The sequence below is a fragment of the Mirounga angustirostris genome, unplaced genomic scaffold (genome assembly GCF_029215605.1).
Source record: "Mirounga angustirostris isolate CCGP_5_RB_7025 unplaced genomic scaffold, mMirAng1.0.hap1 SCAF_5, whole genome shotgun sequence".
Taxonomy (NCBI): domain Eukaryota; kingdom Metazoa; phylum Chordata; class Mammalia; order Carnivora; family Phocidae; genus Mirounga; species Mirounga angustirostris.
In genome coordinates, this window is record NW_026991713.1 from 127,755,306 (window position 1) to 127,779,440 (window position 24,135).

The following is a 24,135-nucleotide window of genomic DNA, read 5'->3' on the forward strand; positions in this document are numbered from 1 at the left end:
GTCAACTATTCAAAGTTCCAGTAACGGAAAGGCAGACAACAGGAATTATGGTCTTAAGAAACAGCAACTGAGTAAGAACCAGCACTGTTGCTGGGGAAATATTAAATCGTGTACTTTATCCCTCCCACACCATGACACCCCCTTTGCGTCTTAATCCTCGTCGGTTAAAATTAGCAAGATTTTTCTGGGTGAGGTTCTGGGGATTTTCATCCAACTCAGGTGATAGTAACATTTAGAAATAATAAATGCTCCAACCGCAGGGAAAATTTTGTGGGAGTTGTTCGATTCACCAGGAATTGAATAAAGCATGAGACTTACTCTCCATTTGCTTTTTGCGAAGTTCTTCCGGATCTGGGCACTGACAGACTCATGGATGTTTTTATTGAGGGCCGTGTCACCAGCAATCCTGAAACAGAGGCAAAGATGCTTCTTTAAAAGAGTTTCTTGGGCAGGGGGTGGGGTGGGGGGTACTGTGACACTGGGTCCCACGCTGCTTTCCCAGGAAAGACTCAATGCTGCGCCCGTCCCGAGGTTCCCTGAGAGGGTGGCTCGTCGGCACCCTACCAGGCTGCGTGGCTCTTGTCTGAATCCACCACCATGCTCAAAGTCCTGTCCCCCTTCTAGACCCTGCACCCTCTGGGGGATTCGTGGACCTCTCTGCCTGGTTCCTACTTCTTCTCTTTTGACCTCAGTTCCTGCAACAGCAGAAGACACAAGGCAACCTGAACCCAGTTTCCCCTCCTCCTTCCTCCGTCTCCCTCTTCACCAGCTCTCTACCTGTAGGAGGTCCTGATGTGTTTCCTGCCTGATCTGACCGCCAGATCCCTACCTAGGGCCATCTTCCCAGCTTCTCCCTGCCTGAGGCTCCGTATTTGTGTCCTCTCCAGGCCCGCTGCTCCATGGACCCGCTCACAGCCTGGGCCCAGAACATCCTTCCGGCTCCATTCCAGCAGAATGAGGCTCGGCCACGTTGTCCTCGCCCACACCGGGTACCCCCTCACCTCTGTGCTCAGTGAAAGGGCACCCAGCCTCAGCTCACCCTGCTTGGCAAATCTTCTTCCTTTGCATTTCCCGGAAAAGTTCTCAGAATGGCTAGGACCAAATCCACTCTGCACTCAGCTGGTCATTCGTTGTTGCTTGTTCTATAGCCCTCTATTAGCAGGAAAGAAGGCGGGTCTGCTCTTCACCTCTGTCCTTAGAAACTACTTAGGAATTACCGCCCTCACCCTAGTCCTTCCTCCGTCTGCTTTATCACCTCTCCTTCCCTCCCGTCCTCCTCCCCTTCCCCTGGTCTCCCACCTCCCCCACCTCTCGGCTCACAATCTCCAGTCTCATTGGTAACATGAAGGTCACTCCCTTCTTCTCCCACACATTCCCATCAACCTCAGCACCATCCCTCCACTACAACTAATCACCTGGCCTTCCCCCCAGTTTCAGAGGAAGCTGTGTTTTGCTCTCATTCTTTTCTGCACTTAGAACCTTCCATATCTTCCTTTTCATTTAACAACTATTAAATTCTAGCTTGGTATCCAATACCTATGAAATAAATTTTTTTTTTAAGATTTTATGTATTTATTTGACAGAGAGAGACACAGCGAGAGAGGGAACACAAGCAGGGGGAGTGGGAGACAGAGAAGCAAGCTTCCTGCCGAGCAGGGAGCCCGATGTGGGGCCCGATCCCAGGACCCTGGGATCATGACCTGAGCTGAAGGCAGACGCTTAATTACTGAGCCACCCAGGCGCCCCCCCTATGAAATAAATTTTTGCATCTTGGAGGTTAAGGGGCAGATAAATGCTGGGAACACTGACCATCCTTTCTGGCTGGAAGGTGACTGGATGGTGAGAAAACCTGTCATCTCCCAGACCCACATGGCCCTGGACCCCAAAACAGCCTGGATGCCACACCTTGTGATGTCCAACCGTTTGGGGATATGAAGGTAACAAGCTTAGGCCTTATTCAGACAAGAAATCATCCCCAGGTAAAAAATATGTCCCCACCCACCCAGCCTTTCACTTTTTTTTTTTTTAAGATTTTATTTATTTATTTGAGAGAGAGAATGAGATAGAGAGAGAGAGCATGAGGGGGGAGGGTCAGAGGGAGAAGCAGACTCCCTGCTGAGCAGGGAGCCCGATGCGGGACTCGATCCTGGGACTCCAGGATCATGACCTGAGCCAAAGGCAGTCGCTTAACCAACTGAGCCACCCAGGCGCCCAGCCTTTCACTTTAGAATAGAAAACATGGTGCAGGACTGGACCTTTAGTCTGTGCCAGGCTGGGATGCAGTTTGGAAGGCAGTCCGATATTCTCAGCTAAGAGCAAGCCCTGCCCCTCCCAGTATAGACTCCCATCTTTTTCCCAGCAGGGCTGGAAAGACTTAGCCGAGAGGACGCTCAGAAACGGACTCAAGAGAACCAGGCTTCCATTTCTAACAGCTGCCAGTTGCCCACTTTCCCCAGAAACACACCAGTGAAATAGAATATCTGGCAAATCCATTCAAAACAAGAGGAACAAGGTTAGGGGACTGCGGACATCTTTATTAAGCTTTTCCTTCTAGATAATTCATGTGAGTGTTTTCCTCCTGCACCATTTTTAAAAGCTACATCCTCGGGGTGCCTGGATGGCTCAGTCGTTGGGTGTCTGCCTTTGGCTCAGGTCATGATCTCGGGGTCCTGGGATTGAGCCCCATGTCAGGCTCCCTGCTCAATGGGAAGCCTGCTTCTCCCTCTACCTCTGCTCCTCCCCACCCCACTCGTGTTCTCTCTCTCTCTCAAATAAATAAATAAATTCTTAAAAGGAAATAAAAGCTACGTCCTCAGAGAAGAAGGCCAATTCCAACTCAACGGTGGCCAGCACCTTCTTGGAAACGAGCATGCAGAAATGGTAGGAGTACGGGGTGCCTCAGGCTGAATACCGCCGCAGGGCAGAGCCATGCTCCAAACCAAACAGACCAGTGAGGGGGTCAGAGAGACTCCCTTCTCTGTGGGTTAGCATGGGCTGAGATGGAAGGAAAATGCAAACTTCCAATTATTTCAGGAATGTTCCGTGCTTACTTCCCCCATCCCAGGGCGTGCTGCAGCTGAGTAAGACCCAGCAGGGTAGATGTGGCCCAGAGGCTCCCATGAGGCCCTCTCCTTGGGGAGGTTGGCCCATGACAGCACATAGTCTTCCTCAAATGGGCCCCATCACGGAAATGCCTGCTGCTGATCATGAGCCAGGGAGTTTACAGCGACAACGTACGCCACTCTCCATGCTCAGCATACTGGCTTCAGCATTATTCGTTGACAACACTGGAGGCATGGAATGTTAGGATTGGAAAGGACTCTGATTGTACCTCGATGGTCCTAGGAATTAAACAATGCCTCCGACCCAGGGGAATCTCCTTATAAATCTGTATACATGCACACATATAAAGCTATGGACACCCACATTCCATTCATGTCTCTTCTGCTTTCCAGGTTTTTAAAAATAGTTTATTTTTATTTTTAAGTAACCTCTACACCCAACAGGGGGCTTGAACTTACAACCCTGAGATCAAGAGTTGAATGTTCTACAGACTGACCCAGCCAGGAGCCCCACTTTGCTTTCCAGTTTTAACCCCATGCTAAAAACGCAGATGGCATTCACATAAATCAACCTTTGCGATGTCTGTCTGGCTCTCCATACACAAATCATCAAACTCATCTCTCCCTGCCTTCTGGGGTTTTGTTTTGTACCTAGTCTGCTGTATTTCCACAGCTCTGATTTTGCATTTTTCTAGCCACCTGCTCAAGACAGGCTTGGTGATGCCTGTGTGTACCCCAGAGAGGGGTTTCTCAGACTCCTGGGCTGCTTCCTGATTCCTACAGTCAACCACAGCTTGGCAGGCTGGAGCCCAGAAGAGGGGAGGGGTCTCAGTGAGCACTGAGGAGAGGGCTGTAGGTGCCACCCTGGCCTGGCCGACACACGATGTCCCCCCAGGTGGGTCCACTGCCAAGCGTTGCCTGGGGCATGGATGCCCAGAAATCATCATTTTGGTTTCTGTGTCGACATAACTAGAGACAGAGGTCCAGAACAACCTGAACCAGACAAACCCCGTCAAGGTGCTTCCCTGTAAGGAGGAATGGGCTCCCACCCGGCCAGCAGGCTGGTGCTTCCTTACCATGAACCACCATGAAAAGGCAAAGCCTCACATGGGAGAGGCACAGAAACATCTAGCAAGATGGGCTGACTGACACAGCTTTGAAAGGAGCCCTGTCCTGGCCAAAGTGCCTGTTTTGGGCCGAGGGAAGGTGTCTGTGACTGCCAGGGGCCCTCCTGGCTCCAGGGAGCCTTGATTAAGTTGGAAGAGCAAGTGCAGAATAAGAGATCATGTTCTCTGGACAGAATCGATGTGCCAAGAGCACAGCTTCCAGAACAGTGGTGTGGACAGAGCCAGGCTTCCCTGGAATCATGACTCCACTTTCTGCCAGCTCTCTGTTGAATCTGTGCTCTTTGCCCAGGGAATTTTACATAAAAGAAACAAGGATATCAGAAATGCAGGCAGCAGGGGGCATTTCCCTGATGTTTGAGTCAAATTGCATTCATTTTTACCATTTCCTAATGGCTGACTTCCTGGGTCTTGGGAAACTCACGGTAGAAATGATACAGCGTCCGAAGTAAAGGAGAAGCTCTGAAGTAAAGAGGCATCAATTTGCTCAGGAGCTCACATGCTACTGCATCCTGAGTCTGGAGCCCAGGAAAGAGGTTGGCAACGCTGGAGACAGAGACTTCAGGGTCCATTGGCCTGGGTCCACTCAGGATGCAGTAGCATGTGAGTTGTTCCAGAGGCCAGCCGTCTAGGTCCTGAGTGGACCCAGGCCAATGACCCTGAAGTCTCTGTCTCCAGCCCAACCTCTTTCCTGGGCTCCAGACTCAGCAAAGTCTCCCCCCCGGCCCCGCTCCACACACAAGCTGCTACTCTTCTCAGTGGAGGCATCTCACCGGCCCAGTCCCTTCAACTGGAACCCTGGCAATAACCTCTGGGACCCCTGCCCCGAGGCTCCCCGCCCCTGGCATGTCCCTCGCACTCTCTGTCTGCTGCATCCCTGTGGCTCCAGACAGGCCCCCTCCCCCCTTCTCTGGGCCAGCCTCCACTCCACCTCCAGCCTGCACCTCCCTGCTGGCCTCCCTTGGCCCAGCGCCAGGGATTCATCCCCATCCTGCAGCCTGTTGAGCTGAGATGCAAATCTGATCACCTGCTTGAAACCTGTCAGGGGCCCCCACTGCCCAAAGGGAAAAGTACAAATTGCTTTGTGTGATGATAAATTAATGGCAACTCATACAGATGGGAGATATATTAGGTACCAGGTCCTCTTCTTCTTATCTGTATGTCATGTCTCGTTCAATCCCTGGAAAAGCCCTAGAGGATAAATACTGCCATTATTCATGATCTCAGTTTGACACGGGGGGCCCCCAGGGCTGGGGAGGTCGCCCAAGCAGTAACAGAGGGTGAAGTGGGGACCGGGACTCAGAGCTTGCACTACCCTGGCGGAGACCCCGGAGCTCGCGCCAGAACGCCGATGGCCGTGCCTTCCTTTCTGGTTCCCTCCTGCCTTGCTTCTTTGTCCATTGCCCCTCCAGCAATATGGAGTATGTGGTTCCAGGACAGAGATGCGGTTAGGTCCTGATGATGGGCCAGGCCGCTCACCCCACCTGGAAATCCTCTCCTCCCTCGACAGCCTGGTGAAGGCCTCATGGCATGAGGCTTGGCCCCTCTGGGAAGTCCTCTGCCAGGCCCCTCAGTGAAATGACCTCCCCCTTCTTTGGTTTTTCAAAAAAATGTCTGGTGAAGCAGGGACTAGGTTTCAGCTGGCCTCCTTCCTATCTTCCACAGAGCAAGGCTGGATAAGAGAACACATCGGAGGAAAACTGCTTCCCTTCCTTAGACATCACTTTCCTCCTCCATCAGATCATCCCCAAAGTCTCATACCTTTAGTCCTCATACAAGATAAATATGTGCTGCAATGTAACAGGATGGCTATGGTCAACCCTGCTCTAGCGTATATTTCAAAGTTGCAGAAGAGTAAATCCTAAAAGGTCTCATCCCAAGGAAACAATTGTTTCTGGTACCTACATAACAGGGTGGATGTTAATTACACTTCCTGCGGGAATCATTTTGCAATATATGCAGATTTTTTTGCATATTTTTGCAAAATATGAAGTCATGATGCTCTACACCATAAATTTATATACCGTGTACGTCAACCAGACCTCAACAAAACTGGAAGAAGACAAAGTCTCCTACAGCTTTGAAGGCCAGTGTTGGTATTGTTGGTGAAGTAAGAGAAGGTTTACTAACTTTATTGTCACATACTTTGACCTATTGTCCAATGTAACTTGTTACAAAATAAAATATCATTTATTTTAAACTTCTTAAAAATAGATATGACCGAATCGGCCTCCTTATTCAGAAGCATCTTTCCCTCCCCTTCTGCCATTCCTATCTTCCTTTTCCTTTCCTGACAGGGTGGTGTTGAAGAGCATTTATTTTGGAATCAGTTCTGGCCAGAAACAAGGGTGGCTTTACCATCAGGTAGTGGTTGCACAGTCTTGGATCAGGCTAAGTTACTTTATCTTTCTACATCGATTTTCTTATTTCTTTTTAAAAATTTTTTTTTAAAGATTTTATTTATTCATTTGAGAGAGAGAATGGGAGAGAGAGCACGAGAGGGGGGAGGGTCAGAGGGAGAAGCAGACTCCCCGCCGAGCAGGGAGCCCGATGCGGGACTCAATCCTGGGACTCCAGGATCATGACCTGAGCCGAAGGCAGTCGCTTAACCAACTGAGCCACCCAGGCGCCTGATTTTCTTATTTCTGACATGGAGACAAAACCTACCTTACAGGGTTATTATGAAGAAAAACATGAGATGATATTTTAACGCAATTAGAACTGCACCCGAAATAATTGATGCTCAGTGAGTGACAACTGTGGTCATAGATTAAAATATAGAGCTTCCTTGACTCACGATGGAGTTACGTCCCAATAAACCCATTGTAAGTGGAAACTATCATATGTCGAAAATGCATTTAATATACCAAACCTGCCAAACATAGCTTAGCCTTGTCTACCCTAACCATGTTCAGAACACTCACGGTAGCCTACAGTTGGGCAACATCATCTAACACAAAGCTCCTTGTGTGATCAAGTGTTGAGTAGCTCATGGAATTTCCTGAATACTGCACTGAAGGTGAAGAACAGAATGGCTGTACGGGGACAGAATGGGTGTCAGCGTATCGGTTGGAGACCGTCGTGGTCGCGTGGCTGACGGGAACCATGGCTGCCAGCGCCCGGCATCACGAGACAAGATTGTCACTGATGCAGCTAGCTCAAGAAAAGATTGCAATTCAAAACCGGAAGTACAGTCGCTACTGAATGGGTACCACTTTGGCACTATCGTAAAGTCAAAAAACATCATGAAGTTGGGAACCGTCTGTCCAATGAAACCAGCTCACGATGCTCCTCGGAGCAGGTGCCCTTTGGAGGACTAACTAGCATATGATGCTCGGGAGGAAACGCTATAGACAGTGGTGAAACAAACAAGGGGTAGTTTCCTAGAGCGCTTTTTAGGGGAATTTCTCCTGAAGCCAAAGGCTGTTTGTTGCCATCATACTGCATATTCTACCATTCCTGCTCTTTGTTTCCAAATGGATGTTCCTGGTGGTTTAATGAGAACAGCCTAACGAAGAATTTACTATGTCCCAGACATTGAGCTAAGCCCTTTGCAGGCATGATCTCAATGATTTCTTACATCAACTCTGTAAACAAGGTATTCTTGTTCTCATTTTAAAGATAAGAAAACTGGGGGGGCCTGGGTGGCTCAGTCGGTTAAGTGTCTGACTTGGTTTCAGCTCAGGTTATGATCTCAGGGTCGTGAGACTGAGCCCCACATCGGGCACCGTGCTCAGTGTGGAGTCTGCTAAAGACTCTTTCTCTGCCCCTCCCATCCACACACTCTCTCTCTCTAAAATAAACAAATAAATCTTTTAAAGAAATTAAAAAAAAATAATAAAGATAAGAAAATTGAGGCTCAGAGAAGTTACGTACAAGCCCAGAATAACGGCTAATTGATAGTGAAGCTGGGTTCAAACCTAGTAAGTGGTGCAAAAACAAGATGGCATCATGGGCACTGCTGAAAGCCTAGTATAGAATATCACAAGCCATTGATGAATGCCTCTGGGGTTGAAGACACATTAACTTGAAAGGCATTTCCTTTTTCTTTTCTTTTCTTTTTTTTTTTTTTTAAGTAGGCTCCACACCCACCTAGAACCCAACACGGGGCTTGAACTCACGACCCTGAGATCATGACCTGAGCCGAGATTAAGAGTCAGCTGCTTAACTGCCTGAGCCCCCCAGGTGCCCCAAAAAACATTTTAAAAGTAAAAGAATATATAACATCAATTCACTTACTTATTGAACGGTAAGCTCAAGGAATAAAACTCCAATCCTAATGCCTCCCTGGAGAACTACCTTCAATAAAAATGATCCTAAAATACTTCCTGTAGAATGAAAAGCCTACAGCTATCTTTTGCACAGTGTACTCGTCATCCGTGCATTCAGGAGGCTGTGTCCCGAGGGAACAGAAGAGTTCAAGTGTTGCCCTGGGGATGGGATGAAAGCCAGTGGTCGGAAGGAGAGGCAGTCACTCCACAGTTAGGAACGGCTGAGAGGGGGTTTAGCCTGGGAAGGCATCAGCGTGTCCTTCCTCGTGGGTGACTTTTCTTACCATGGGTGCCGAGCTGCTTGCTCACAAGTGTATCTTTTATTTGGATCTTTCTCCATCAGATTCCGGATGAAGTCTTTTGCTGTTTAGAAAGAAAGCACAAGGGGCAGAATCAGGGTGCGGCTGCAGATGTAACAACTTGCTGCCGCAGGGTCTTTGGGAATATGGCGTGAAGCATGAAAAACAGCCCAGTCCCGCCCCTGACCCTATGGTACGTTGAACACAAAAGGCAGGCGGGAACTGACATTTTGGGAGAAAGAGAAGTCAAGACTTGCACTGTCAGAGGGGACAGTGAATGAGGAGGCAGTCACACCAGGCCTGGGACCCTGCCTGCGCAACTCAAAGCCCTTCCCTTGGGCAGCTAGTGACATCTTTGGTTCAGAGATCAAAGATCTTTGTCATCATGTGCCTCCCGCTGGGCTCACTGCTGCCTGAGGACGCTGCTTTGTTGATGTCCTCTCTGTGTTTTAGACATCACTGATTCAACAAAATCCCTTCAGCCTCTGCTAAGGCCACCAGGACCTGAGGCTCTGTGGAGACAGAGCCCTCGAGAAGCCCCTCACAGCCCACTCAGCTGCCTGCAATGAACAGGACATCGAGATGTAACAAGATATGCCCCGGCGGGGAAGTGCGAAGCGCTAGGAGGCCCAGTCGGGTTAGGACCCAGAAGCGGGACCCTGAGAACATGAGGGACTGGGTCACAGAACCAGAGGATGACACCTGTATGCCAGGCCAGAGACCCGTGGCATCGCAGGGCCTGGCAGCTCTCTGCCCACAAGACTGGGTTTCTGGGGGCAAGGCTGTGCCCTCCTGAGCTCAGAAATAAAATATTCCCCATGTAGCTTTTCCCTGCAAGCCTTGGAGAACTGTACTCAGGTCCCAGGTTCTGGAAGGCTGAGGAACAAAGCAGGTGCCTCCAGTGAGGAGGAAATAACACATATTAAAAGGCGATATTTGAACAGCTCACCAGGACGAGCAGGGCTCTGCCCCATTTATTATTTTATTTGATCCTTGTACCACCCTCTGTGGTAGGGAGGACTATTGTTACCATCTTGACCTTGAGGCTCAAGAGACTTGTCAGTCTACCTGAGCCTTGGTTTTGATCTTTATCCCTGAGGAGGAAACAGTAAATGTCTCTGGGACAGTGTGGCACAGTAGCTGAGACGTGGGCTCTGGAGTGAGGGTCTGGGTTCAAATCCCAGCTCGGCCACTTACTAGCTGTATGGCTTGCATCAAGGCATATCACCTTCTGGGGCCTCAGTTTGCTTACCTGTCAAGTGGGGATACTAGTAACACCCATCTGATAGGTTGTCCTGAGGACTGAGTGAGTTAACACGTGTGCAGACCTTTTGGTGCTCGGCACACAGTAAACACTCAATAAATGTTAGCTAATATTGCTTCAGTCCTGGAGTGCTCAGACCAGGGCATGGCTTAGAATGATGGAGGAGTTGGTCCCGTCCCTCAGCGTGGCTCCGGTCAGATGTCCCAAGCCTGCCTTCTGCTTTGCAAGTCAAGTCCAAGTATGTAGGCTCATGGAGCTTCCTTGGGAGCCTCAGGACCACTCTGAAACCCCCGGGGTCCATCAGGGTCAAGTGGTCTGGGTGTAAGGGTCCCACCCCTGGGGAGCTAAGAGACCTACCAGAGTCGGAGATGTCATCCCAGTAGGGGGAGTCGAACTCATATTCTGCCTTGAGGATCTGTTCAAAGAGCTTGGAATCATTTTCATCATAAAAAGGAGGGTAGCCACAGAGCCTGGAAGACAAGACAGTGTAAGGATCTGTAACAGCTGTATATCCGCTGTGGTCACTGGACATTCTGCCTGGAAGGAAGAACCGTCACTCAAGGGGAGAAAACTGCACTGTGTGTGTTGGAAATACAACCTGAGCAAAGAAATCACACCTTCTAGGGGCAGAGGTGGCACAGAAATAAAGCTGTGATTTGATAAATTGCAAAAAGGTGGTGATCTAAAGTAAACACATACGTAAGTCCACCTTTCTTTCCATGTTATTAACCAGAGCCCCATATACTCCCAAACCAACACCTACACCTTCTGTGTGTAAAAGCTATTGAGGGATCTAGTACATGCTTGAGCCCACGTGAGGCAGGGCATCCAGGAAGGGGTGGCAGTTAGGCTGTAGCTCTAAGGGATGGGCAGAGCAGAGGCAAGGTCGGATTTTCCAGAAGGCCGGGCGCAAAGCTGCATCGTGTAGAACCTGGTTCTGGGCCCACGGCAGCCCAGAGGGTGGCCCCCGCGGTGGCAGCTCTGAATTTCCCCAGATCGCCAAACTTTGTTCAAAACACATCTCCAGCCTAGAGACCTGTGGAATGAGAACATATGAACGGGAATCCATAGGCCTATAAGGGATGAGGCTGTCGGCAAATAAGAAACCGAAGAAAGGTTCAAAATGCAGACTTGGTACACTCGTTCTTCAGCTACTCCTGCTGTGACACAGAGTATCACTTGTCACGCTGCCCAGGGGGGAGGCTGATGACATTTTTAAAGGCTGTGAGACATTGCGCGGGCCGATAAGATTCAAAATCATCTATCCCCACAAGGTTGATTTAGGGGCTAAGTGCCTGGAAAATTTCATTTTTTAAAGATTTGCTGCTTTTGGTAAAATGAATACGAGCCAGTGCTTCTGAAACCACTGAGGGCGTATTTTACTGCCCAGGAAACCGTGGAGCCGGGAGATGGATATGTAAATGCTTCCCATAATGAGGATTTGGGCTCAATGAAATGTGCATATTAGGAAAAGCAGACAGAGCAAAATGTTAGTTCATCTTGGAAAATAACTAAATTTTAGATATGTGAGGTTTTTGTTTATTAACAACTGTGTTTTACTTTACAGTTTGGCTTTCTTCTCAAGGGAAAAAAAATCTTTAAGAAAATTCCAAGAAAGATGTATTCTTCTTGTGCCAATTTTCTTAATGTATATTCCAATTTCTTCTGGTTTTTAAGCTCTCTTGGAGGGGAGAGGATACTGTTTATGTGGCTGTATGGAGGACGGGAGAAAAGGATGTGGATCTAGCCTGGAGATTAAGTTAACCTTAGGAAAGAGGATTTTAAAATAAGGATTGGAAAAGAAGAGAAGGACAGATAGAAGTTGCAGAATCTTCCCCAGATCTAGAAATTTCACAGAGCTCCCTGGCCAGGCTATTCCATTAGTAGGCTTGTGCAGAGGGTCCAAATAGGAAAAAAAAAACAACTTTGAGCTATTTATCTCCATATACAGAATGTGGAATTTTGTGGTCTGGACCTATTTGCAAGTGGAACCTCTATGTTCTTATTTTACATATCAAACCATTTAAATAATGTACAAATTATCTCACCAGGTGTACTCAAAGACAATAAAGCTATTTCCAACTGTTCTAAACTTAAAGTCTGTGGTTCAGAATAACATAACTTGCCAATCCAATGACTGAGGGTCACACCCAATTGTAGGCAACACACGTCCCCGGGGCTCAAGGATTGCCTCCAGCCCAGCCTCAGGATGGTCATCCAAGGAGTATCCTTACACCTTCAGTCTTTCCCACTTTGCCATCTTATCTACCTGTGGCCCCCTCCCGTAGATGTACTGCTAGATTCTAGTTTAGCCTTGACTGAGCACTTGTTTTGGGTCAAAAATGCCACTAAGAGCTTTGTGGTATTATCTCACTCAAACTTCACTCCCTGCAGGAGGTGAGCGTCCCCAACACCTTCTGTTCGTCCTTTAAAGCCATTTTCCACTCGCTCTGTGCCCTGGGAGGCTGACCTGTAGAGATACCAAAATGAGGAGTGAACTCCGTGACATCTGGTAGAGGTTGGTTAATGGGGTCCCCGGTGGAGATGGTGAAGGAAGAGGGAGTTCAGGGCCAGGGTATGTGCTGACCTGACCCCTCTCGTCTAGCACGCACCCTTTGACTGAAGACCACTGCTCCTCTCAGGGAGCAGAGCCTACCAGGCACTCCTCCTCGGATTCTGGTAACTGCTCCCAGCCTCCCTTCACCACCTTGGGTTTAGGGATGTTTACAGCTCAGTTGCTACAAAGCTCGGGGTCACAGTCCCTTCTACAATTCTCACTTTGAAGGCAAAGAAACTAATATGGAGCAAAGTCAGGACTCGAGGCCTATCCATCTGATTCCAGGTTTGTGTTCTTAACTATTTTGCTGATTCACTCAAGGGAAGGAGGCATGAGAATTGAACCTTAGGTTTCAGTCTTGACTTTGAATGCTCTCTGTAGGTCATTTGCCCACCTGCCCCTTCATCTGTAAGTAGAACCCGGTGATTGGACCCTACCTTTCCAACCCCATTTCCCATACTCGGGGTCTTGTATGCTAAGATGCTCAGAGTTCGCTCCCTACTGGGCACTTTTTATTTCTGGACCAAGGTAAATGTATGTACTTGACCTGGGCTGTCCTTCCCCTGTCACTTGCCTCTGGCACACCCTTGAAGACCAGCTGGGGTGTTACTAGGAAGACCCAGCTCCTTTCCGCCAGGTGGGGTGGCACTCCCCGCTGACACTTACTACACTGCAAGTTGCCCTGAGCTGTCCTCGAGCTCCCTAAGGCAGGACCACATCTCAGGTCTTACTCTCATCTTTGAACTCTCAGTGGCCAGCCCCGAGGTCCGCCCATAGCAGATGCTGAGTAAATGCTTGGATGAACAAACATGCTCTTGAAGAGGCTTCATCGTTGGCTGTTGAGCCCCCTGGCTGGGCTCTGAGACAGAGATAAGGATCTACAGTTTAGGAGAGTCCACCACTACCCCAGCTTAGGGAGCCCTCAGAGATCCCGCCTACCCTCCTGTACAATAACCCTATCAGGAGGCAATATTCTGTTATTGTTGACAGACATTCCAGAAGAACTCAATGTGTAAGGCCCGGTGTTGGGAGCAACCCGGCCTATCTTTGTAGAGAGAATGCAATGTGGTTTGGATGACCTAAAATGTCCCTGTTGGGCATGGACACATCTCATAAAGAAGAGTTTCCACGAAGGAGAAGCCTTTTCACATAAATGAATATGAAAATCGGCAATGGCCAACCACGGCTGATTCGGCAGTGCACAGTTTTTCTTGGAAACTGAAATGCTGTAATAGCTTAAGAGCTCCTGCTGAGAAGCCCCGCGAGTTTACTGGGGTAATTATGCTACATATGTTCCTCTTGCTTGTTTGCCCTTGGCCCCGTGTCTCTGTCCCTCTGAAAATGGATGCCTGCTAACAGGATTCCCAAGTAACAATCAGTCGTTACCTCTTTACCCTTTTATGTAACTTTATTTCCATAATTCAGCTCAACTCATTGGGGCAAAACAGTATGGAGGTGCCTCAAAAAATTAAAAATAGGACAACCATATTATCCAGTAATATCTCTTCTGGATATATTCCCAAGGGAAATGAAATCAGTACCTTGAAGAGAGATATGCATTCCCATGTTCACTGCAACATTATTCACAATAGTCAAGACATGGAAACAACCCAAGTGTTCATTGACAAATAATGGATAAAGAAATTATGGCAAATGGGGCCCCTAGGTACCTCATTCGGTTAAGGGTCTGACTCTTGAGATTCTCTCTGTCCCTCTCCCTCTGTCCCTTCCCCTACTCTCTCTCAAATAAATAAATGAATCTTAAAAAAAAAAAATGATGGTATGTATAGAAAATGGAATTTAGTCAGCCATAAAAGGAAGGTGATCCTGCCATTTGCAACAACATGGATGAAACCAGAGGGTTTAGTGAAATAAGCCAGGCACAGAAAGAAAAAAAAGTCAAATACATAGAAGCATAGAACAGTGGTTACCAGGGGTGGGGAGGTGGTGAGGGAAATGGGGAGATGGTGGTCAAAGGTCAAAGTCACATATATGTAGGGCAAATAAGTCTAGAGATCTTAAGGTACGGTGTGAGAACTATAGTTAATAATACTGTACTGAATACTGCACATTGGTTAAGACAGTAGACTTCAGGTGCTTTCATCACAAAATAGTAACAATGTCAGAATATATGTTAATTAGCTTAACTATAGTAATCATTTCACTACGTATATTAAATCATCACATTATAACCTTAAATATATACAGCTTTTATTGAAAAAAAGTCATGGTAGAGAAAGTACTAGCCGTGTTTAACATTAGGCAGTGACTTTTTAAAAAAGTGTTATTATGGGGGCACCTGGGTGGCTTAGTTGGTTAAGCATCTGACTTCGGCTCAGGTCATGATCTCGGTGTTCTGGGATTGAGCCCGCTTCTGGCTCTGTGCTCAGCAGGGAGTCTGCTTGTCCCTCTCCCTCTGCCCTTCCCCACGGCTCATGCTCGCTTTCTCTCTCAAATAAATAAATAAAATCTTTTAAAAAATGTTATTATGGTAAAAAAAAAAACAATATGAGATCTACCATTTTAATAAATTTTAAGTGTCTAGTACAGTACTGTTGACTCCAAGCACAATGTCTTCCAGCAGATCTCTAGAGCTTATTCATTTTTCATAACTGAAATGTTATGCCTGTTGCTTCCCCATTTCCCCCTCTCCAGCCCCTGTCAACCACCATTCCAGTCTGATTCTATGAATTTGGCTATTTTAGATACTTCATATGAGTAGAATCATGCAGTATTGGTCTTCCTGTGACTGACTTACTTCACTTAGTGTAATGTCCTAAAGGTTACCAATATTCCACTGTATGCATAGACCATGTTTTCTTTATCCATTCATCTATTGATGGACATTTACATTGTCACCATGTCTTCACTCTTGTGAATAATGCTGCAACGAACATGGGTGTGCTAATACCTCTTGGCGATCCTAATTTCAATTCTTTTGGATAGATACCCAGAACTGGGATTGCTGGATCATATAGTAAGTTCTAATTCTAATTTTTTTTAAGATTTATTTATTTATTTGCTAGAGAGGGAGGGTGGGGGGGGGCCGAGGGAGAAGAAAAGAATCTCCCCGCTGAGCGCTCAATGTGGTGCTCAATCCCATGACCTTGAGATCATGATCTGAGCCAAAACCAAGAGCCAGTCGCTTAACCAACTGAGCCGCCCAGGCGCCCCATTTCTAACTTTCTGAGGCACCTCCATTCCGTTCTCCACAGTCGCTGTGTCATTTTGTATTCCCTGCAACCGTGTGCGAGGGTTTTCTTTTTTCCACGTTCCCACCAACACTTTCTCTTGCTTTTTGGATTTCTCCAAAGAAGACATACACATGGCTAACAGGTACAGGACAACAGCACGTGTGTACGTGTCTGGGGTACCAGAATTCAGACTACCGGACCTATGGCACTGACTGTATGGCTGTGTAACAACAACAACGGCTGGTTTGGTTCTTTGCACGGGCCAGCGAGCGCTCAGCGTGAACACGAATGATCCCTCTTCCTGGGGAATGCGCTTGATTTTTCCCTGTTAGGTTTCCATCAACTATTAGCTGGCTGGCTTTCATGCCTTCTGTCCTGGATGTGACCACAGGCCTGCGGCAGCTGTTCCTACCCCTCCCGAAGTCACATGTACCTTCCCTGAGTGGTCCCCTCAGGTCCCCGCTGAGGACAGAGGATGAAAAACCACCCATCAGGTAGCCCTCTGGGGGGGTGCCCAGATGCTAACTGGGCATCGGCTGTGTCCCAGGCCTGGGGATCTAGCGTGGAAGGAGACCATGAGTCCTACTCTCGTGGCTTTTACATTCTATTTGGGGGGGTGGGGGTAGGGGACAGACACTCAACACTAAGCTTCAAAAGAAACAGGAAATTGAAAAAACAAACAGGAAATAGAAAAGTAGACAGGAAAGGTAATGGGAAGGTGGTCACAGGAAGCCACAGTATTGCATTCTGATTTGAGAGTATTTCTTTTCATACACTGTTCCCTATGCCTGGAATGCTCTTCCTCCTGTGTCCACCGCTGTGGCTCCTCTTTGCTCCTAGGGCCCCATGTGCCTGGCCTTTATCCCATGATGCCTTTCCTGACAACCACCCTTCCTCTGAGCTCCCCAACCTCTTAGGTGCAGCCATCATGGCGCACATGTGGGTTGATATGTGGGTCCCACCATCTCCTGTTAGATTCTGAGCTCCCTAAGGGAGGTGACAGTACCTCATTCATCTTCACCATCCCCAACACCCAGCCCAGGACATGCTCAGCAAAAATCAGCTGGATGAATGAGCCCATCAACACCTCAATGTTTCAGGGACTGCCACACCCCCACCACACTCAACTTCTCTCTGAACACTTCCCAATCTTAACACTCTACCTCAATCCCATCTCTTTCTTGGGTACCCTCAAAAAACTTAAAAAAGATTACTTCATGGTTATTACATGTGTCTGCCCACCTTGATCATGAGTTCCTGCAGGAGAGAGACAATGTCATATATTGCATTTCCTTTGTATCTTTCATTAGCATTCAACAATAATCAATATGTGTCAACTGACTATTCTTTCATAAATGGGAAATTTTACACGAAAATTGCTTGTGTGTGTTTGCGTGCAAAATGGCACTCATTCAAGTTGACTTACAAAGTAGGGTTGAACACCCTGAAATGGATATTTACTCTGGGGGAAATAATTTAACTAAAGTTTCTCATGTGTTAAAATTTTTAAGTTATTTTTGCAGTGAAGCCTGCTCATGCCCAATAGCCCCTGTTGTAAGTCCTCCAAAGTGGAGCAGAATGAGCACAACCATTCGTCAACAACCATTCTCGAAGCTCACGTTTGCCCTGCACCCTGATGGTTTCCTCCATGTATCAGTCTCTCTGGTCTGTTTTCCCTCCAACCAGATGATGCTCATGAGATGACACAACCCATATATCATACCCCATTCCCAGTCTGAATCCTCAAACCCAAAGCTGAAATATATGCCCGAGGAAGGACTTTGCCTCGTAGGGGGATTTGCACAGAATCACAGAATTTTATTCTGTGGGGTCCAGTAGTCATCCTCTGGCATTGGCCAACCCCTCACTTAGGAGGCTGGGAAAGTGGGCCCCAGTGAGATGAAGGGGTGGCCTCAACCAGAGCAAGTGGCAGGCATGGACATCTATCAGCCCAGGGCTCTGGCTTAGAGAAACAAAAGCCATTTCAGCCCCATTCTACAGAGATTTATGGAGTGCGAATGTTTAGGCCAAATGCTGATCATCTAATAGTGAAGAAGACAGGCCCTGTCCTAGCTCCTCAGAGTTCAGAGTCCAGCCATATGTGAAGAGCACAAGCAGAATGCTGACTCCTCTATAAAGGAGAAACTAAGTTGTATGTGTCCTGTAAACTTAATATTAATAGCCACCATGTGTTGAGTATTTACTGTGTGCCAGGCACTGGGCTATGCAACTTAACAGGTTTTGTCTCATTTATGAGACATGTGTGCTTATGACATAAGCACTTCCATCTTCCATTTCCAGATGAGGGACTGCATGAGAGATGAGGCAACTTTCTCACACCTAAGGGCAGAACAGAATTTTAACTTTACTCATCCAATTCCAGAGCCAAGTTGTATTAACCTTTAATATGAACACTGCAGTCAAGTATGTTATGGCAAAGATGAGGAAATGCATACACACCCTCTTCCTAGACCTGTCTCTGAAGTCAGGGTGCATGTTTTAGTATGTGATACATGAATCAGAGCCAGGACCAAGGCTGTAAGACCTGCCAAAGAAATAAAGACCAGCTGAGTCCTTGCACTCAGAAAGTCAACACCTAACCATCTAACCCAGCCTGCCTTCTGGAAAGACAGAGGGGAGGAGACTGGCTGGGACTATTAGGGCCTGTCCATGGGAGACAGGGATTGGAGAAAAATGGACCTGAGTTTATACTGAACCAAATTCCAATAGGATCATGTCCAGTAGCCTCATTGAACTCCCATGTGGAACCTTGAAAGGACATAAAGTATAGAAATCCTTCTGTCAAACATGAAAAAGTGCTCAACATCACTCGGCATCAGGGAAATCCAAATCAAAACCTCAGTGAGATACCACTTCACGCCAGTCAGAATGGCTAAAATTAACAAGTCAGGAAATGACAGATGCTGGCGAGGATGCAGAGAAATCCTCGCCAACATCTGTTGGTGGGAATGCAAGCTGGTGTAGCCACTCTGGAAAACAGTATGGCGGTTCCTCAAAATAGAAATAGAAAACAGAAATAGTTGAAAATAGAGCTACCCTATGACCCAGCAATTGTACTACTGGGTGTCTACCCCAAAGATACAAATGTAGTGATCTGAAGGGGCACATGCACCCCAATGTTTATGACAGCAATGTCCACAATAGCCAAACTATGGAAAGAGCCAAGATGTCCATCAACAGATGAATGGATAAAGAAGATGTGGTATATATATACAATGGAATATTATGCAGCTATCAAAAAAACGCGAAATCTTGCCATTTGCAACGACATGGATGGAACTAGAGGGTATTATGCTAAGTGAAATAAGTCAATCAGAGAAAGACAAGCATCATATGATCTCACTGATATGAAAAATTTGAGAAACAAGACAGAAGATCATAAGGGAAGGGAGGGAAAAATGAAACAAGACAAAACCAGAGAGGGAGACAAACCATAAGAGACTCTTAATCTCAGGAAACAAACTGAGGGTTGCTGGAGTGGAGGGGGGTGGGAGGGATGGGGTGGCTGGGTGATGGACACTGGGGAAGGTATGTGCTATGGTGAGTGCTGTGAATTGTGTAAGACTGACGAATCACAGAACTGTACCCCTGAAACAAATAATACATTGATTATATGTTAATAAAAATATAAAAATAAATAAATTAAAAAAAAAAAAGAAACCCTCTGTCAAGACTTTGTGGAATTCTACAGGACTGGGCAGGAGATGTGCCTCACCGACCCAGAATAACTGGGAAATCAAATAACATACATAAGTGAATTTCCTAAGCACCTGAAATGTGCTTAAGTGCCAAAACTTATTTTCAATATTTTAGAGTTTTGGGGGTTTTTTTGAGAGAGAGAGCGAGCATGTGTGAGGTGGGAGAGAGGCAGATGGAGAGGGAGAGAATCTTAAGCAGGCTCTATGCCCAGCACGGAGCACAACGCAGAGCTCAATCTCACGACCCTGAGATCATGACCTGAGCTGAAATCAAGAGTCGGACGATCAAATGACTAAGCCACCCAGTTGCCCCAATTATTTTCAATATTTTATACAAAAAGCATTTGGGTGCAATAGCTCACATTGACAATCGAATAATCACCAGAAAAAGGCAACCCAGAATTTGCTGTTGAGTCTAATTGGATAAAAGAGCTCTGAAGGAGAATGGAGATGTGACTTTTCAAGGAAAGGCTTGCTATTGTCCTCTGAAGGCCGACTGTCCCTCCGTTTTCAGAGAGGTTTCCTGCTGTGGTTTCCTCAGCCTGGGATTTCGAGAAACAAAACACAGATTCCAAATCTCAGCTCCAGCAAGTACAAGTTGAGTGACCTTGGGGAAATGACATATCCTCTTTAAGACTCAGTTTCTTCAGGGCACCTGGGTGGCTCGGTTGGGCGACTGCCTTCGGCTCAGGTCATGATCCCAGGGTCCTGGGATCGAGCCCCACATCGGGCTTCCTGCTCGGCGGGAAGCCTGCTTCTCCCTCTCCCACTCCCCCTGCTTGTGTTACCTCTCTCGCTGTCTCTCTCTCTCTGCCAAGTAAATAAATAAAATCTTTAAAAAAAATCTAAAAAATCTAAAAATCTAAAAAAAAAAGACTCAGTTTTTCTGTGAAATGAGGATAATAGCGCCCACCTTATATAGAGAAATAATATATATAACACATACTATATAATAATATGCACTATACATAAAACACACGCATAGATGGATAGATGGATGCGGAGACATACAGATAACAGGCAGAACATACAAAAGTGCTGTCACATGCTCTGTAATCCCTTTCCGGTCCTTCAGCAGAAGCACTCAAGTGGAACGCTGCTCACCACCAAGAAGAACAACGGAAGGGGGACAGAGCAGCAGACAAACCCCAAGGGACTCAGTCCAATGGCCTCAACATGGAAATGAAGCAATATATTTTTAAACTCTGTGCAAAGTCTCAGAATCGTCCACGAATGCCCATCCGTCCTGACCTAAACTTCTAAGCTTGCTCAAGAAAGGAAGAAGAGCAATGACTGAATTTTTATGGTCCTAACATTGTGTGCTGTGTCATGAATATGAGGACAGGGTGTCCCAGAGACCAGCTTGTCACTTTGCTCTTTGTAGACCAGTATTTCCAATCATTTAGCCCAGGAGCCCTCGATTCCAGGAAGAGCTCAAGATCTCCTGCATATGCCTGTATTCAATGGCATATTTATGAAGAAAGAATATTTTTATGCAATTAGACCAGGGTGCCATGGAAATGACTAAAACAACAAACCTCTATGTATATTATTGCAAACTAAGTAAGCCACATAGGGCCAACCCAGGCCCAAAGAGTCTCTGAAAAACATTCACAAAGCCAATCAAATCTGGGTGTCTCTTCCTTTGGAAATGAGAGTCTGTCTGATAAGCAACAACTCTGGGAAGGCCCCATTTACCTTTTTGTTTTGGCACTCAGTGGGTATTTACGAACGTCTGGGGCCTGTGCTAAAGAATCTGAGTTTTATCCATCTGACTCTGGATAATATGACAGACTTTAATAAAATAAAGCAAAGCTTTTTAAGCTGATAAACCTCTTGTACTTAGCTGCAAGGCCCACTTAGTGAACAAAACAGGTTTCAGCATATTATTCGGATTTATAAAATAGAATGACCAACGAGACCCGAATCATTACCAAGAAGTAATCCAATTATTTCAGCAACCATATGTTTGATTATGCACGCTCTAGAACTTTCTCCGTGCAATCTTGGAAGAGAGCAGGCTGGAGAAACTAGGAATGGTTCACATATTAAAACCATGTGCAGGCTGACTTCAGCAAAGCACGACTGATGAAAATACAGTGGATAAAGGTCCCATGTCACCCCCGGAGATTTGGATCATGCCTTGAAAGCTGAGAATGAGTAAGCAGATCAGGGAAAGATCTAGGGGAGAAAGGGAACACACTTCTTGGAAAGTTTATACACAACTGGCCTGAAGATTGGGAGCTGGGAAGAGGGGGTGGGGAGGGGACTCAGTACTTCCCCAAGCGTGAGAAATGAGTAGCATCCTCCATTTGGAGTTAAACGGTTTTAAAGGGGTGGGCTAGACAATGTAGTGTCCATAGCTGTTGCGTCGTGATCCATGGCCCCACTTCCAAGTGTCTAACTTTTTGATCGTTGCATTAGCCAGATGGATAGTACCTTGAGGATGTCTGGGGGATTGTGCAGAGGCTCTGCACCTCCTCCTGCAGGTCAAACCCAGCCAGAGGAAGCCCAGACCAAACGCCTTGTACTCTGCTCTCACTAATGGTGGAAGGGAGAACAGGAGGGGAGGAGGATGAGCAGGGAGAGCTTCAAACAGTTGGGAGTGTTGCGTTCGGAAAAACCCAGCGAAACTTCCAGCAGCTAAAATTAGTTCTCACGAGTCACAGATTTCATCCCGAAGCCCCGAGGGGTGCAGACATCCCGTCTGGAGGTGATTAACACCAGTGCTAACTGATGATTCTGAACCCCGGGCGGATTTCCAATTCAACTTTTTGCATCGAGACTTTTTTTTCCTGGTTGTGGGGCTCTTGCTTCCTCCCTCCCAGCTTGCTTCCTCCCTCCTCCTTCTCCAGCCTCTCTCTCTCTCACGTTCTGATCGGTAAGTGGTTGTGATGGTGTGCAGATGAACAGCCGCGTGCATTTGGGAAACTGCCACACCACGAGCTTCGGCCTTTGGTCACGCTGTGCACTTGGCCTCTGCTTACTCTCTTCCAGAGCACTCTGAGGATGCCTAGACAGTGAGGCCTTGGTGCACGGCAAGGGGACCTCAGGGCCCGAGGGCTGTCCTCAGCAGGGTCTCGCCACTGCACGCCGCACTGTTGGGTGCAGTCACCTGCTTCCAGTCTGTCCTTCCCTGGGTCCTCTCACCACCTCCGCAAACATTTCCTGACTTGTTCCTGAAAATCAGGGCCTCTCCCCTCCCCGCCTCCATCATCTGCACCTCCTGGTCACACACCCAGCATGGAGTAAGGGGTCCAAACTCATGACTTGCCACGGCACCTCCGATGGGCTTTCTGCTTCTTCACGCCATCTACGCGCCACCTCCCTCCCGACTCCGGTCTGCCGCCTGCATACCAGATGGTAAATATGGTAAAACGTCATCAGGGCCTCTTCTGACGCTTCCATTTGCCCACTCTGGTGACAGGTGAATTAAAAATCCTGATAATTCAAAGATGATACTTTTTTCCCCACCACCGATTGTTAGACATTAGAAGGTCAAAGCTGGATCAAATCTTTGAAGTTCTATTTGAAAAATTCATTTCAGATCGAATGCTACATCTTGTCTCAAACAGAGTAAGCACATCGTATCTTCAGATAATTGGTGCTGAAGGATAAACCATCCATCTCCCTGCACGATGGCCAATATTTGAAGATAGCCTGTCCAGAGCCAGATCACCATCGCCTCTGCTGGGGAGACCTCCTCAAGGCCAGGGCAGGGTTCAGGGCTCTGCCCTGGGAGCTCTTACCTCTCATTTCGGTGACAGCCGACAAGACTGGATTTTAACTGATCTGTTTACTGTCTGTCGCCTCCAGCAGACAGTCAGCACCTCCAAGACCAGTTGGTGATGAATCCATCTCTGCAACCCCATCATATCGCCTGACACATATTAGGCTCAATAAATGTTCGCTAAGTGAGTGAATGTCAATCCCCTGCCTTCCATTCTCCAAGGCTACATCTCCTGAAACGTTTAGCTGATGCTAAAATGACGGTTTCCAGGAGACGATGCTGACATGAACAAAAGAGAGCAGAGGAAGTGATGTGTTCTTCCATCTGGCCTGAAGCCACTGGCCATTGAGTGTAAAGATGATATAGGTGAGACGTTCCCTTCCTGCCTCTCCCTCCAGGTGTCCTCTCTACCCCAGGGCCTTTGAGAGACAAAGACAATGGTGGATTCACCATTGCCCCCACCACCTAAAGTGCAGAATTGCTTTATCTCGATTGCACTGCTTGTAAAATTCCCTCCCTCACCGCTGTGCACACCCCTCCACCTACTTTCTGAAACCAGAGAGTATTTGTTTGACTATGTCCTAAGGGGCTAGAGGTGAACCAACTGTCAACAGACAACCAATAAACTCTTTGTCCAGAAGCAGCAGGGAGAGGGCCACAGGCCCACAAACAAAGCAGAAATGTGGCCAAGCGATACCTGTGTCTGAGATTAAAGCTAACCAAAAGGCACTTAGCCACGCACAGGATCCACTCAGCAGAGACGATGGAGGGGAGATGAGGCACCTTTCTGGAAATCCTCGGAAAGCACCACGCTGAAATGCAGTCAGTGGAGTAAAATCAGTAAGCCTGAGAATGACAACCACCAAAGCCCGCGGCAATACAAGTGATGATACCTGAGGGATGGAAAGAGTGAGC

The 24,135-nt window shown here is 47.3% G+C and overlaps 1 protein-coding gene across 4 annotated transcripts in view; it reads right to left on the bottom strand.

The window, feature by feature from the left end:
• Positions 1–24,135, bottom strand: part of CAMK1D (calcium/calmodulin dependent protein kinase ID) — a 425,032-nt gene that overhangs the window by 2,598 nt on the left and 398,299 nt on the right. For all 4 annotated transcript variants that reach the window (XM_045874421.3, XM_054507361.2, XM_064592067.1 and 1 more), the window contains exons 7-9: positions 10,378–10,490; positions 8,742–8,820; positions 319–406 (exon numbers count right to left, since the gene is read on the bottom strand). In XM_045874421.3, coding sequence (XP_045730377.1) covers positions 319–406; positions 8,742–8,820; positions 10,378–10,490 — 280 coding nt within the window. The remainder of the gene's footprint in view (positions 1–318; positions 407–8,741; positions 8,821–10,377; positions 10,491–24,135) is intronic.